The sequence below is a fragment of the Miniopterus schreibersii genome, assembly GCF_964146895.1.
Source record: "Miniopterus schreibersii genome assembly, chromosome: 19".
Classification (NCBI taxonomy): domain Eukaryota; kingdom Metazoa; phylum Chordata; class Mammalia; order Chiroptera; family Miniopteridae; genus Miniopterus; species Miniopterus schreibersii.
In genome coordinates, this window is record NC_138119.1 from 39,734,016 (window position 1) to 39,748,831 (window position 14,816).

The window sequence follows — 14,816 nt, forward strand, 5'->3', positions numbered from 1 at the left end:
GGGACCGGACGTGGAGGCGTGGGGTGGCCAGGGGAGGACGGCGAGGGTGGCCTCGCCTGGCTCTAGCAGCCCGGGGCGGGGGCGCCCACCTGCCTGCGGGCGCCCGGCAGCGCTGCCTCCTGCCCGCCGCCGCCGCGGGCCGAGCGGGTGGGACCTCGGCCGGGCGGTCTGGGGCGGGGGCCGGAGGAGGAGGAGCCCGGCCGCGGGATCGGACGGCGGGGCCGAGCGGGGGTGGGACCTCGGCCGGGCGGTCTGGGGCGGGGGCCGGAGGAGGAGGAGCCCGGCCGCGGGATCGGACGGCGGGGCCGAGCGGGGGTGGGACCTCGGCCGGGCGGTCTGGGGCGGGGGCCGGAGGAGGAGGAGCCCGGCCGCCGAGGCCGTGGGCGCCCCGGGAGGGGCTCGGGCCGAGTCCGGAACCTCCTGGCCGGCGAGAGTGCGCGTGAGGCGGCCGGCGGCCGCGTCCTTGGCTCTTTCTCCCCGAGACGCTCGGCCCGCGGTCGGTCGGAGCGGGGCCTGCGCGCCCGTCCTGCCGCCTCCGCGCGGGGCGGCGCCGGCTCGGGGCCGCGGCGTCGGCCTCTCGTTTTCTACGCCGCCAGGTTGACGGGAAGTGACAGGACCAGCGTCTCATTGGCCAGCGCTGGGGGGCGGGGAGGCAGAATTCAACATATTAAGGCCTCATTGGTTAAGAGGATGCTCCTGAACCAATCAAATACGTTTCCGATGGACTGTTGCTGGGGGGAAGCAAAGTCGCTGGCCGCGGGCCTCGCAGCCGGGAAACCCACCAGCTCTACGGGCAGCTTCCCTGCGCGGGGCCCTGCAGGGCGCAGGCTGGGGGGACTTCAGGAGCCTCGGGGAGGAAGGGCGGGGCAGGAAGTGGATTTAGGGCGTCCCGCAGTTTGGATGACCAGCCACAGGCCCCCCAAACTGAAATACAAGCGCACACAACACACATGTCCAACTACACAGAGAGGCAATGCCACATTCTCTTGATAATGTAGATGCAAATAAGCATTGAGAGGCAGGAAATATGAGCATTTTAGCCTGAAAATGGGTCTGAGGAAAATATATTCATGACCTAATTTCCTAATTAAAATTGACTGTTTATCCCATTTATTTGTTCAACAAATAAGCCATTGGGTTACAAACTGGCATCAAATCACACGTACAGAGTCTGGGGAGCATGCAGATTTTTGGAGTCAAACCTAATTCAAGCTTTGATGTGATCTTAAATTAACCTCTGAGAGCTTCAGTTTCTTTATCTATAAAATGGGTATGTTGCCTGCCTATGGAGAGGTCAGAAGTTACAAATGATGTGAATGCTTGGCACTGTCTGGCTTCTAGTAAGTGTCCTACCTGCTGATTCCCTTCCCCTCAAATCTCTTCTTATGCCTGTCCCCTCCCACTCCTGCATGAGCATGAGAAAATTATACCAACAAACCGTCCAGGTCAGATCTAAGATGGGATATTTTGTAGAATGTGTGTCCAGAGGTCTGGGTTCCACTCGGGGTGATAAGAGGGAAGACACGACCCGTCCTCAGAGAGTTCGCAGCATGGCCACTGAGACGGTCAGGTGAGTGCCGTGATGGAGGAGGGGCACCTAGCACAGCGAGGGGACACAGCAGTGCTTTTGGGGGGGGGGTCCCCTCCACTTCTAGAGTAGGCAGCACGCTGCAGGGGTTACTTGGAGAGCAGCCTCGGCAGGAGGAAGAGACCATTTCTGCTGACTCAGCTCTAGGGCTGTTATGCAAAACCAAAGTAAAGGCTGAGCGTCCTCCGTCCTGTGCACCAGAAGGTTGCCAGTTAGGTTCCTGGTCAGGGCACATACCTGGGTTGCTTGCTTGGCTCAATCTCCAGTGGGGCACGTGCGGGAGGCAGCTAATGGATGCTCCTCTCTCACATTGATGTTTCGCTATCTCTTCCTCTGTTCCTTCCCCTCCCTCTAAAGTCAATAGAAACATTAAAAACACAATAAAAAACAACCAAGTGGCATAAAGAGAACAGACTTGAAGCTGGAAGGTCGCACTGTGAGGAGCTGAGCAGGGCCAGAAGGGGTGGTTTGGGGAGAAGCCACCGTCTAGGCGGGAAATGTTGAATGGGAGAGAAAGAATTTTAAAGGCATTTAAACGTGCATCGACACATGCCCTTTCTCCATTCCCCCCTCCCTCACCTCTGATGTTTCCTTGAGAAACTAAATAGATATTTAAATTATTTTAAATTAGTTTTTTTATTTCAAGGCTGGGTTTCTTCTACTGTGTTGGCGTCTGTCATGACTGGGCCACTAGGGGCACAGGATTTATTCAGAATATGGAAAGGCAGGAGGCTGTGGTGGAAACCAGCATATCGGAATATACATTTTCAGAAATGTAACTGTTCTAGGCAATGATGAAGTCCTGGGTGTGGCCAGGGTGGAGTGGGGGCGGATGTTCTTAGAAACAGGATGTAGGGCAGTTGTTGGAAGGTGGCAGGCAGAGAGGGGGGATCGAAGGTGAAAGTCAGTTTTACAGGAACCAAACACCATGGAGGAACAATTATCTGTCTAAATCCACCCTCCCTACCACAGAGAGCTCCTTAAAATCCAGGGCTTTTACTCGGCTCCTACATGGTGCTGAAAATTTAATTGTATTGAATATCTGCTGTCTGCCTGCACTTTTCTTTAGTTCTCACTAATTATTACAAACCCCTTAAGATGAGGCTCGTCTGTCAGGTGACGAGCCTGTTGCTCAGCATCACGCCAGCCCCGCTTCAGTGCTGGCCTTGCTGTCGAGCCCAGGGTCTTCTCATTTTGAGCCTCCACAGGAGCCTCAGTTTCACTGTGTCTAAACTTTAACTTGTCATCTCTACTGTTTTCCCCAAATGTGCCTATTCTAAGTTTTGTTTTTCATTAAATGGCACCACCACCCACCCAGTGATGCACACTAGGAATCCAGGTCATCTCGATGTCCTCTAACTTCTCGACTTGGCACAGCTGGTCAATCGCGGAGTCCTGTTTGCCTCCTAGAGTTCTTAACGGTATCCTATGTTGAGCAACCTCAAAAACAGTCAGGAGGCTTTGGCCAGAAATAAATGATAAAGATTTATTTAAGGGTATTAGGGTTTGCAAACTAGAAACACAACTAGACAATACCCAGAATGTTCCAAAGAAGAAAGAAAAGCTCAGTGTTCTTATAGTAAAAAGTACACTTTCAAGAATCGTCCTGCATTCTTAGGCCCTGGACTGGTCCAAGACGGTGACCCTGTACATGACCAGTGGTCTGAGTGATGGTGCCTGGAAGCTTGGAGAAGGGAACGTTCTTGTTTTGTCCTTCAGGGAGGTTTGATGTATGTTTGGGCATCGATGCAGGACTGGAATTTCAGACACAGGCTGCTTAGAACAAGAACAGAATCATATCCACATGCCTCAATCTACCTGACTTTAGTAATTTAGCACATCTTCCCTCAGGTCTCACTAATATTATCTTATGTGCATGAGTTTTCATCTCACTTCTTAATTTTCTACAGTAACCTTTTAAATGGTGCCCCTGCTTCCAATTAATGCTCGACCAGAGTAAACTTCCTAAAGTTCTGACCTTAGGACTGTCTGATCACAGCACTTTAATGCCTTCCTCTTGCCCTCAGGATAAAACCCAACTCTTTTAATGTGGTTTATGGAGTCTTTCATTATCTGGCATCTATTTACTCTCCAGTCCCATATCTCAACATTCCTTCACCCTATTGTCCAGCTTTACTGATCCTTTTTTTTTTTTTAAATGTCTTTATTGATTTTAGAGAGAGGAAGAAGAGAGAGAGAGAGAGAGAGAGAGAGAGAGAGAGAGAGAGAGAGAGAGAGGAGAGAGAGAAACATCACTGATGGGACATCATTGATCAGCTGCCTCCTGCACTCCCTCTGCTGGGGATCGAGCCTGCAACCTGAGAATGTGCCCTGACTGGAAATCGAACCTCCATCTCCTGGATCCTAGGTGGATGCTCAACCACTGAGCCGCGCTGGCCAGGCACTGATCCATTTTTAATTTCCCAAGTTCTTTAATTTCTTCCTCATTTCCAGGCTTTTGCATTTATGGTTTCCTTGGAACACTATTCATCTGTTAGAAGGTAATTTTCAGAAAAAGGTAAAATTATGACTCACACACTATTAAAGAAAAAATTATTCTGACACTTGTTAAAATGGTAAAGAAGACTTTGTTCAGCATTATTGCAATAGGTGTCAAGGCTATCCCAATCTGAGAGAGATTGGGCTCAACTCTGAATACAGTGTGGACAAGTGGAAATATTTTTTTCTTTTTTTAAAATTCTCATCTGAGGATATTTTTTCCATTGCTTTTCAGAGAGAGTGGAAGGGAGGGAGAGAGAGAAGAGAGAGAAACACCAATGTGAGAGAGACACATTGATTGGTTGCCTCCTGCACGTGTCCCAACCCAAGCCGGGGATCAAGCCTGCAACCAAGGTATGTGCCCTTGGCCTAAATTGAACCCAAGACCTTTCAGTCCTTGGGCCAACGCGACACTCTAATCACTGAGCCAAACTGGCTAGGGCTGGACAAGTGGACATTAATAGCCAATGAGCAGAAGGAGAGGGTCAGTGGATGGAAAATTACATGAGGGTAGGGAGAGTCTTGCTAAACAGACATAACAAGATTTTTGCTAAAGGCAGGCCAGGGTGATCAGATATTAAGATTGGCAGGATTCTTAGGAAAGTAGCTAGTTGCCCAAGAATGAGCCTATTTGAAAAGAAGGCTCAGGCAAGTGGGGGACCCAAGCCTGTCTAAAGTTTGGTCAAGGTTTTGTCAGTACACATATAAAAATGAACATGTTAAAGGTTTTAATTACTCATGAAGGAGTAGGAAGATGATACAACTGGTTCAAAAGGAAATCTAAGGAACAGACATATTTATAGTCAGGAAAACAGAAATGAATATGAAAATGGAGACAAAAACTGCTTTTTTCTACAATGTGTGTAGTACTGGGTTATTTGAACCTCCATCAGAGAGGACAGGATTTGCTGTTGATCAGTGACCTGCCAGAGTTGTAGTTTCATGGGAACAGTCTTATAAAGCAGATGGATGTGCTGTGGACAAGTCCTCCAGGTTCCCCGCTAGCTATCACTTCTGGGAAGCCTTTCTGCAATCTCCACCGTGAAGGAGCTGCAATTTTTCCGACCGTGAACTTTTTTGAGGTAGAAACTGAGTTATTCAAGTGTCGTCGGTGTAAACATCTGCTCCTGAGAAACACAATATGCCAAGTGAGTAGTGGAGGCCACCAAACATACTGTGTATTAATGGAGCATCCATTTTACCCTAATATCTGGGGAAACATTTTTACATTAACCCAGTCGCAGGCAGCCCTTTTCCCACACTCAGTTTCCTTCTTTTATCAACAGTTTCTATTCCGAGGCCTGCGGGATCCAGGTGGATACAAAGTGCGACAGAGCAGTCAGCAACGTTGTACCGGGAGCAAGGTTCAATATTGCTACTAAGTGGCACCAGGTTGCGGGGCGCCACGGATACACCAAGCAAGGGCTCAGCTCCTGGGTGGGTCGGGCCGGAGCAGGGCCAGCGCAGCCCGGCCGCTGCCCTCCGCGGCCGGGGGCGCCGCGGAACCCCGCGCGGCACCCTCGCCCGGGGACCCACCCGAGGCCCCGCCTGGAACGCGGCTCCGCGGGTGACGCGCGGCCCCGCCCGCCCGCCCGCATCCAAGATGGCTGCGGAGGCGCCTGCCCGGCTGTCAGGCCGGCGGTGATGGCCGGAAGCCGCAGACCCGGTACGAGGTCCGGGGGTGGCGGGTGAGGGGCCCGGGCGAACGCGCGGGCCGTCGGGAGGATGGGAAGTTTGGAGCGAAGGCCGCAGAGCGCAGCGGGTCCGGGTGGGGAGCGGACCGAGGCGGGTGGGCCCCCAGCGGGCGGGGCGAGCGCGGGAGGAGGGGGGCGCGCGCGGGGCGCGCCCGAAGCCGCGGGGGTCCCCCGCCGCCGAGCGCGCCCCACCCTCCGGGCGCGCCGGCCGGTCCCGACAGGTGCCCCCCGGGGCTGGGGCAGGTGGGAGGGCGCCGCGCCGGGTGTGCCCGCGGCTCCCAGGTGGTCGCGCTCCCTGCGCCTGCGGAGCTCGCTCCAGGCGCGCGGGAGGCGTGGAAACGAGCCCGCTTCCCCCGCCGCGCTGGCTCTCCTGAGACCAGTCCGCAGGCCTGTCCGGACTGCCCCTCCCGTGGCCCAAACACTGTCTCCATTAGCTGCCCTGTCCCCAGCCCCCAGACAGGTTGGTCCTGCTGGGGGGGGGGGTAGGTATGGAGTTAACCTGACACGCCAGGGTCGCCAGTGGGAGAGGCCAGGGACCTAGCGTGTCCCGCTCGTCCCCTTTTCTGTTTCCAGCACCTCCCCTCACTTCCCCCCTTTTCTTCCCGGCCCTTCTGCGCCCCTCTGCGGGTGGTCAGTTGATCCCGGCCCACTTTCGTTCCAGCTGGTCCCAGGAGCTCCGCTGGAGTGCTGGGTGGAGGCGTTCTGTCCTCTGTGACATTTCCAATTTTAGATAATGCCTGCTACCCCGGGACCCCCTAGAGCCCCCATGATCTGGAAGAAGACAGCGTGAACCTAGGTGAGTCTCTCCCCCTCTAAATTGGAAGGGAGGTTCTCCAGAGGCTCCTCTGATGGATGAGGGGTTCTTCTGACTTGGGGGTGAGGACTGTGTACATGGCTGGAGTGGGTTGGGGAGGGTGGAGGAGAGGGAGGCTTGGACTGGAAGTGGCCGGTGGTGGGGCTGCTGGTGGTTCCTGCCTCTCCCCCCGGCTTGGGCACACCTGTGTGTTCCCTTCTGTGAGCCCGCCTTCCCTCTTCACCCCTGGCACCACCGTCGTCCCTACGATGTCCTCTGCTGGCTCTGCCTGCCTGCCGCCCTCAGACCTCACACCAGGATGCTGCGGAGGCTGCTGGAGCGGCCCTGCACTCTGGCCCTGCTTGTGGGCTCCCAGCTGGCTGTCATGATGTACCTGTCACTGGGGGGCTTCCGAAGCCTCAGCGCCCTGTTTGGCCGAGAGCAGGGGCCCACATTTGACTATTCTCATCCCCACGACGTCTACAGTAACCTCAGTCACCTGTCCGGGGCCCCTGCTGTTGCCCCAGGCAGCCCTCTGGCTCCTCAAGGTCTGCCTTACTGTCCAGAACGGTCTCCTTTCTTAGGTGAGTGCAGAAGGTAGGTGAAGGTGAAGAAAAGGCCAGGAGGGTTGGGGGCAGGAGTGGGCTCAGGGCCGGAGGCTGATGTGACTGAAGGTGGGCAGAGGCTGAGACTGAGTGGACTCTGAATTTGGAGTTTAAGTTGGGCCTGGGGTTGAACCAGAGCTTTCCAGGGCCTGTCCATGCACAGGCTGCTTCCTGCCCAGGCTAGGAATTGCTTCCTCTGTGGGTGAGTCTTGGTTTAGTTCGTTAGCTGGAAGTCCATCTGCTCTCTCCATCCCCTAACTGTAGCTTCCCACCCTATAAAGCAAAAGGGTTATGAAACATGAAATACGCAGGTAGGCTAGGTAAGGAGTCCACACCTCTCAGGCTCTGCAAAGCCGTCCCAGTGATGGGGACTCACGGCCTGTGCGATTTTGGAGTGAGCCCTTGGGGGTTGCTGAGCCACAAACCAGGAGTGCCAGGGCAGAGGTGGTCCCAGTCCCTGGTGGTCCTGTGCTCCCTGACCCTCTAATCCCCAACTTGCCATTCCCTCCAACAGTGGGTCCTGTGTCCGTGTCCTTTAGCCCAGTGCCATCGCTGGCAGAGATTGTGGAGAGGAATCCCCGGGTGGAAGCGGGGGGCCGGTACCGCCCTGCAGGGTGTGAGCCCCGCTCCCGAACAGCAGTCATTGTGCCACATCGAGCCCGGGAGCACCACCTGCGCCTACTGCTCTACCACCTGCACCCCTTCCTGCAGCGCCAGCAGCTCGCTTACGGCATCTATGTTGTCCACCAGGTACCTGCCCCCGCTTTCTTGTCAGGAAGTCTCAAGCAAATGCCACTCCTCCCTCATAGGTGGTCCCTGGACTGATTTTAAGATGGTCCGGCTGTTGAATGCGGGGAAACCCTGGCTCGGCTGTGCCAACACTTCCCCTCATTCGAAACAGGGCACTCCCTCTGTCCAGCGAGCTTCCAAGTTTTTCCTTTGTTGAATTTTGAATTGTGTGAATATGAAATTGGACAGATTTGGGCTAAAATTGTAGTCCTGCTAATTGTCCCATGTGTGACCTTAAGCAAGATACTTGACCCCTACAATGAGGCAGGGTCGTGACTGATACACACCTATTCATGTGGTTGGTTGTCAGGATTCCATGCTGAACGGCAGCAGGGAAGCACCAGCCCCAGCTGCTGTGCAGACCGTCCTGGTGGATGAGGACGGTCAGGACAGCGCTCTTCGCACTCCTTGCCCCTGCCTCCGTCTCACTTTGCTTTCCTCTTTCGCTCTTGCCCTCAGCCCCCTTCTCCATCCACCCACAGTGTCTGGTCCTCTGTTATCTTTCAGGCTGGAAATGGAACTTTTAACAGGGCAAAGCTGCTGAACGTCGGGGTCCGGGAGGCCCTGCGTGATGAGGAGTGGGACTGCCTCTTCCTGCACGACGTGGACCTCCTGCCGGAGAACGACCACAACCTGTATGTGTGTGACCCCCGGGGGCCCCGGCACGTGGCTGTCGCCATGAACAAGTTTGGATACAGGTAAAAGGCTTGCGAGGACGCTGGCGGCAGGGAGGAGGCGGGCTGAGGGGATTGTGGGTAGGGACGTATCCCAGACCTGTGGACCCAAGGGCCTCTCTTTCCCTAGCCTCCCATACCCCCAGTACTTTGGAGGGGTCTCGGCGCTCACTCCCGACCAGTACCTGAAGATGAATGGCTTTCCCAATGAATACTGGGGCTGGGGCGGCGAGGACGATGACATTGCTGCCAGGTCAGACTCCCCACCCCCCCACCCCCCCGCCCCCAGCCTGCAGCCCTGTCTTCCGAGGCCCCCGGCCATGCTCCTTTCGCACTAACCTCGGCTGCAGGTCCTGCACTTGCCATCCCTCCGCCTCAGTCCTTTCAGTCTACCCGGGTCAGGCTCTGCACACTGCTCCTCTTCCCCGTCACCCTTTGGTGCCTTAGGTCAACTGGGAGAGTATCACGGGACCCGAGCTGGAAAGGGGCCCACAGATGGTTTGGTGCTGCTTCTGCTGGGTATATCCTATGGGGCTAGAGGAGGAGGCACTCATAGAGCCCAGAATCACTTTTTTCCAAAGCCTCTGCCATTGGCATGATGCCAACTCATTTTTAGCATGTGTAACCTTTGACCTTCAGCCTTAGCTGACTCAATTTCCTATCTGTGGTTTGAATATTTGGGCTCAACATACTGGATCCATTGCCTCCTCTCCCCTTGTGTCCTCTGGGATGTTGCCTCTGAATTCTTGTCCTGAGTGTACCCTTCCCAGGCCGTCTTCACCTCTTGCTCCTGTGTCAGTTAGGGGCTGGTTCCTGTCTAGGACCCACCCTTCACATTGGATCGGGTGGTACAGGGCAAAGGAGGTGGGGCAGCTCAGCCACTCTGCTAAACAACAATGGCTGAGCTTGAGTCTGCAACTCCGACTTGTCAATGTGTCCTGCCTTTTGACAAAAAGGCTCCTCTCCCAGTCCTTCCCAGACTGCTAGGGTAGCTCCTGGGACCATTCAGGGAACGAAGGTGGGAGGTGCAGACACACCTCTGCCAATTGCTTCAAGGCCCCCAGCTTTCCTGTTCTCTTTGGCTGTTTCCTTCTTTCCATTTGCCCTTTCTCCCCTCCCAACATTTGGCACTAACTAGGAAAAGTTAACTTTTCTTCCTAACTGGTAACAGTTCTCAGTGTAGATAATCGTGCAGTCCCATCCTGGCTGGCCTCAGCTCTTCTTGTGCACCTGTCAGCAGCTTTCCTCTAGTCTGATCCTTCAAGGTTCCCCCACTTTTCCCACAGGGTACGGCTGGCTGGCATGAAGATCTCTCGCCCCCCCGCATCTGTGGGGCACTATAAGATGGTGAAGCACCGAGGAGACAAGGGCAACGAGGAAAATCCGCACAGGTAGGCAGGGAGGACTGCCTGGGTAGTGTGACTGGATCCTCGGGGTTCTGCATTCCAGCCAGAAAACTCCTACAGATCCCTAGATTCCTGGCTGTTCCTAGATCTTAGTCTCTAACCTCTAACCCTCAGATTTGACCTCCTGGTCCGTACTCAGAATTCCTGGACACAAGATGGAATGAACTCACTGACATACCGATTGCTGGCTCGAGAGTTGGGCCCTCTCTATACCAACATCACAGTAGACATCGGAACTGACCCCCGGGGTCCCCGGATTCCCTCTGGTCCCCGTTATCCACCTGGCTCCTCCCAGGCCTTCCGCCAAGAGATGCTGCAGCGCCGGCCCCCAGCCAGGCCTGGCCCTCTGCCTACTGCCAACCAGACAGCCCCACAAGGTTCACACTGACTCCTCCTTCCTGCCTACTTTAATCATGAAACTGAATCAGAGGGGTTGTGTTCTCCCACCCTCAGCTCCTCGCTGTTCTTAGAGGGATGTGGGGCAACCCTAGTGCTGTGCTGGGGGCAGGGGCTTCTCCTCACTGCTGGACTGGAGCTGGGCTCCTCTAGACCTGGTGGTCTTTGTTTATAGGGGCATTTGCCAGGGCTTATGACTGTGAATCCTTGACGTCATGATTTTATGTGATGACTCCTGGGAGTTCCCTGCCCCTGGAGCAGGAGCAGGGCTGGACCCCAAGTCCCTTCCTCTTCCACGGAGAGGAGAGTGATCTGGCCTCTCCCGGGACCTCTGTGAATATTTATTCTATTTATGGTTCCCAGGATGTGTATTGGTGAAGTAAGCCTCTCCCTGGGTACTTTCTGCCAGTACCAGACCTGGCTCATGGGCCTGGGATTTTGATATATTTTCTAATAAAGGACTCTGTCGCACCTTTGCTCCTGCTTTTGCACCCCTTCCTCCCCAATGCCAGTGATAGGACAGCCAGATCAAGCCAATCCAGAGCAACTTTTATTTTCACGGTGAGAGTCCTGGCCAGCAGGGGGAGCAAGAGGTGGGTATGGACATCAGCTGTCGCGTTCTGAGCCCAGGACCCGGGCTGCTGCCTTGCGCCCGCTCTCTATACAGTCATTGACAGCAACCCCCTCGTAGGAGGCTCCAGCCAGAGTCAGGGGAAGCCTGCCAGTGGCCAGGAAACGGGTAGCTGACTCTGGAGAAGACAAAGGAAGCCACAGCTGGGGTCTGATTTCCTTGGTTCTCCTCAGCCCAGCTGCTTTCCCAACTTACCCAGTTTTTTCCAGTGGCCTAGTGTGTACTGGGGGATGCAGTTCTGAAAAGAGAAGAGATAAAAGGAAAAGTTTATACTAATGTCACAGGCGTTGGTGGACAATAACAAAAATACCAGTCCCTGCCTTCAAGGCCTACAGTGGGGAGCTGAGGTCATTCATCCCAGCTGACCCTGTGTAGATGGACCAAGCAGTGACTTGGTGGCTCCTTTAGTCCTAACTGTGTGGCAGCTGCTTCCTGTGCCCGCTGTTGGAACAGTTCCTGAGATAAGACACAGCCTCTGGCTTCCAGCGTCTGTAACCAGGAACCTCCTAGCATCACCTAGGGAAAGAAGATGGCACTGACCTACACTGGGCACACAGGAGCCCTTTGGAAACCCCCATTAAGCAAAGCTGCCCCCTCTCACAGTCACTCTGAGGCCAGGGGGGCTCCCATCCTGCTCAGGGAAAGCAACTGAGTCGTACACGATTCCCAGGATGCCTGGGTCTTCTGAAGATGGCACCAAATGTCCAAATCCCTGAGAGTAGGAGAGGACAGTCAAGGAGGAAGGATTCCATTTGGGCCCTTGTCTCCCCTTCCTGTGTCACACCTGGACAGGCAGACGGGCTCCTCGGTACTGCAGATTCACCACAGCCACAGACACAGCAGTGATGGTGCTCAAGACACGAGCCAGAGGTGCAGCCTCAGCAGGGAGCAGCTTGCTGAGCACTGGAGGGAGCAGGCAGAGGCCTTCTTAGGAGGCAATCCCACTACAACTTCATCTACCCTTCTTGGGATTAGCCTTCCATCGAATGAACAATCCAGGGGCATGGTATGGTCCTCCTGGCCCAGAAACCTATAACTTGCCTCACCCTGGTTGGGGAAGGGGAGGGCGGCTACCCCGTTACCTGAAGCTGGAAGAGCACTAATAACATGGTCAGCCTCCAAGCAGCTGTCCCCCAGAGACACCTGAGAGATGAAAACATTTGAAACATACAGAGGGAGTTTTGCCTCAGCTTCTGGGGCACCCAGGTGACAGGAGAGCCTGGTAGTGAGCATGAAAATTACCCATTACTCCAGTTAAGTGGGTCAGACAGGCTAGGGTGTCCTCTGAGCTGTTTAGTGGACCTGGGTTGTTCCTGCCCCGACCTCTCAGCCACTTAAACACACTCTATGCACAGACTTGGGTCAAGTGGGTCTTGGAGGAAGGTCCACAAATAAGGCTCATATTTAAATAGCTTCTGGGCCAGGAAAACAATAAGCAACTCCAGTTGGGCCAGCCCTGGCCTGGTTAAAACATTGGGCACTCCTGGCCGGGTTGCTCAGTTGTCAGAGCATCGTCCCCATACGTCAAAGTTGTGGGTTTGACCCAGGTCACGGCACATATAAGACTTAACCAATGAATGCAAGAATAAGGGGAATAATAAATCGATATTTCCCTCTCTTTCTACAGTCAATAAAAATAATTAAAAAAAAACAAACAGGCAAAAGACGGAAACTCTTAACACAGGTTCATTACACTCCAGGGGGTTCTCCTACCTTCCAGCGTCCTGCCTGGAGGCTGAGCCCACAGACCGGCTGGCCTCTGAGAACAGTGACCTCCCTACTGGTCAGGTGAGTGTTAAGCGCCTGGGGCAACATCTCCAGGCCTCCTCGGAGTGACCACTGACTCCAGCGTTCAGCTCGGGCCTGCCGAATGAGAGCTGAGTCTGGCCATGAGGTCCGCCCTGCAGAGGAGGAATACAGAAGAATCCAAGTAGCTCTCAGGCCTCCAGTCTCGCCCTGGCAGTCCCTAATGTCTTGACCCCTGAACCATGTTCCCCTCACCTGCCCCCAGGAGCAGCCCCAGTAATATGGAACGATGGGTTTGCTCAGCTTGAAAGAGACTGGGAAAGCAGGACCGTACGCTGAGCTCACGGCTGTTGCCTGCAAACACTCCACGGCAGAGGCTGTCCATGGCTAGAGACGCCACCTTAGGGGCGAGATGGGGACTAAGAGGCCAAGAACTCTCACTGCCCTGCTGGTGGGGGTGAGGAGAGGTTGAGCAGGTAGGGTCTGGGTTGGGAAGCAGCCCCAGTCTTACAGAGGGAGGAGAAGGGAGAGAGGCATTTGCCCTCCGACACCGAGTTTTGGGAACTACTGGGTATGAAAAGAGAGGGGACACTCCCAAGTGACACAGAGGAGCTCCAGGTGGCCAGTGTGAGTGGGGGCTCTATGGCTGATTTAGGAGGAGAAGGATTTGGGGACTCTGGGCAGTGTCACCTCAGGTCCAAGGCGGCGCTCGGCAAAACTGTGCACAGTCTCGTCAGTGTCTTTGCCCTGGGGTGTGGTCAGGTCCCTCAGCCCAGCCCAATACAGAGGTCTGGAGAAGGGAGGCGAAGGGCGGAGTAGCCCGCTGCATGGAGGAGGGCGCAGTGAGGAGGGAGCTGATTCCATCCCAGCTCCAGGCTCACTTCCATTCATTTGGCCCCTTTGGCTTGGGAGGACAGACAGACTGGGCAGTGAGGACACGGCAGGGATGCGAGGACGGGGCAAAGCAGAAGGAGGTGCTGTAAGGAGGTGGTAGTGTCACCTGATGCCAGAGGGCAGGGCATGCAGGGCACCGTCTACATACAGGAACCTGTTCTGGGCAGCTGGATGGTCTCCGCGGACAGGTAACACTTCTGAGTCCAAGCCAAGTTCAGAAACCTGCTCCCCAAACGTCCCCGGGAAGAGGAGACACTAAGTAAAGAATTATATACTTCCTTTCCCCAGTCTGTCCTCTAACGAACCCCAACCTTCGGGGCGGTCCCCAGCCTCTCACCATGAGCAGGGTCCGGGCTCCCAGCGCTCCCGCAGGCCGAATTCCTCGAGGCCCAAGTTCGAAGACGGCACCACCAGGCCCCCGCACAGAGCGGATCCAGCCTCCCAGGCGCTCGCTGCCCTCCACCAGGACCACCTGGGGCAAGGGGGGTGGACGCTGCAGCCCGGCCTCGCGCGCCGCGCCGGGCGGAGGGTCCGGAGCGGCGGCGACACCCTCGGGCCGGCGGCGGGGTCAGAGAGTAAAGGAGGCTCCCTGCCGCCCGCGGCACTCACCTTGGGAGGGCTGGGGGCCCGGCTCAGGTGGTAACTGGCGGCCAAGCCGCTGATGCCTCCGCCCAGCACGACCACGGTCCGGCCCATGGGGAGTCCGAGGGAGGGGGCGGCGCGGGCAGGGCCGGGCACCCTCCCTGCAGAGCCCGCGGGCCCGCGCTCCCCCGCCACTCGCGCTTTCCGGGGCTAAGGCCGAGCGCGAGGCCCCCGCTCGGGGCGCAGGACTCACCCACGAGCGCGAGAAGAGAAAGGGAGGGGGAGCAGGTGCAGGTCCTCCTGCTCCCCGCCCACGCTCCGCGGGAAGATAAGCGCCACACCCGCGCTATCTGCGCGCGCGGCGCGGGGCGCACCCGGCGCCGCCCCTAAGCCTCAGCCTAGCGCCCCCGCGGCCCGCGCCGGCGCAGTGCTCCTTGCTTCTGATTGGTGGGCCCAGAATGTCCCGGCTGACGCTCGCCAATGAAAACACCGGGCGGGCTGCGCACGCGGGCGGTGGGA

At 56.0% G+C, this 14,816-nt stretch overlaps 2 protein-coding genes across 10 annotated transcripts; one reads left to right on the forward strand and one right to left on the reverse strand.

The window, feature by feature from the left end:
* Positions 1-5,650: 5,650 nt before the first annotated feature.
* B4GALT3 (beta-1,4-galactosyltransferase 3) lies at positions 5,651-10,920 on the forward strand. 4 transcript variants are annotated; one of them, XM_081121020.1, is made up of 8 exons: positions 5,651-5,753; positions 6,512-6,577; positions 6,881-7,158; positions 7,694-7,929; positions 8,476-8,666; positions 8,773-8,895; positions 9,929-10,033; positions 10,163-10,920. In XM_081121020.1, the coding sequence occupies exons 3-8, from the start codon at positions 6,894-6,896 to the stop codon at positions 10,434-10,436; spliced, it is 1,194 nt and encodes a 397-aa protein (XP_080977146.1). In that variant the 5' UTR covers positions 5,651-5,753; positions 6,512-6,577; positions 6,881-6,893; the 3' UTR covers positions 10,437-10,920. The 4 variants fall into 4 exon arrangements, with proteins under 4 accessions (XP_080977146.1, XP_080977145.1, XP_080977148.1 ...); XM_081121019.1 differs by having other exon boundaries at positions 5,674-5,753; positions 6,443-6,577; XM_081121022.1 differs by having other exon boundaries at positions 5,682-5,753; positions 6,443-6,577; positions 6,881-7,171; positions 7,719-7,929.
* A 52-nt stretch (positions 10,921-10,972) lies between these two features.
* On the reverse strand, positions 10,973-14,739 carry PPOX (protoporphyrinogen oxidase). 6 transcript variants are annotated; one of them, XR_013997681.1, is made up of 12 exons: positions 14,325-14,723; positions 14,053-14,187; positions 13,864-13,937; positions 13,512-13,644; positions 13,077-13,221; positions 12,789-12,976; positions 12,158-12,218; positions 11,860-11,978; positions 11,677-11,787; positions 11,409-11,591; positions 11,271-11,313; positions 10,973-11,193 (listed from the first exon to the last, which is right to left on the reverse strand). XR_013997681.1 is itself a non-coding variant. In XM_081121023.1 (12 exons), exons 1-12 carry the CDS (start codon positions 14,409-14,411, stop codon positions 11,051-11,053), a joined length of 1,431 nt encoding a protein of 476 aa, XP_080977149.1. In that variant the 5' UTR covers positions 14,412-14,739; the 3' UTR covers positions 10,973-11,050. The 6 variants fall into 6 exon arrangements, 4 of the variants coding, with proteins under 4 accessions (XP_080977149.1, XP_080977150.1, XP_080977152.1 ...); XR_013997682.1 differs by having other exon boundaries at positions 13,822-13,937; XM_081121023.1 differs by having other exon boundaries at positions 11,442-11,591; positions 13,822-13,937; positions 14,325-14,739.
* Between the last annotated feature and the right edge of the window lie 77 nt (positions 14,740-14,816).

Coding starts and splice junctions, on each gene's coding strand:
- PPOX (XM_081121023.1), bottom strand. CDS start 14,411: ATGGGCCGGACCGTGGTCGTGCTGGGCGGAGGCATCAGCGGCTTGGCC. Junction 13,938..14,052: donor GAGCCCGGACCCTGCTCATG/GTGAGAGGCTGG, acceptor TTTGGGGAGCAG/GTTTCTGAACTTGGCTTGGA. Junction 11,979..12,157: donor TAGTGCTCTTCCAGCTTCAG/GTAACGGGGTAG, acceptor TGCTCCCTCCAG/TGCTCAGCAAGCTGCTCCCT.
- B4GALT3 (XM_081121020.1), top strand. CDS start 6,894: ATGCTGCGGAGGCTGCTGGAGCGGCCCTGCACTCTGGCCCTGCTTGTG. Junction 8,667..8,772: donor ATGAACAAGTTTGGATACAG/GTAAAAGGCTTG, acceptor CTCTTTCCCTAG/CCTCCCATACCCCCAGTACT. Junction 10,034..10,162: donor AACGAGGAAAATCCGCACAG/GTAGGCAGGGAG, acceptor TCTAACCCTCAG/ATTTGACCTCCTGGTCCGTA.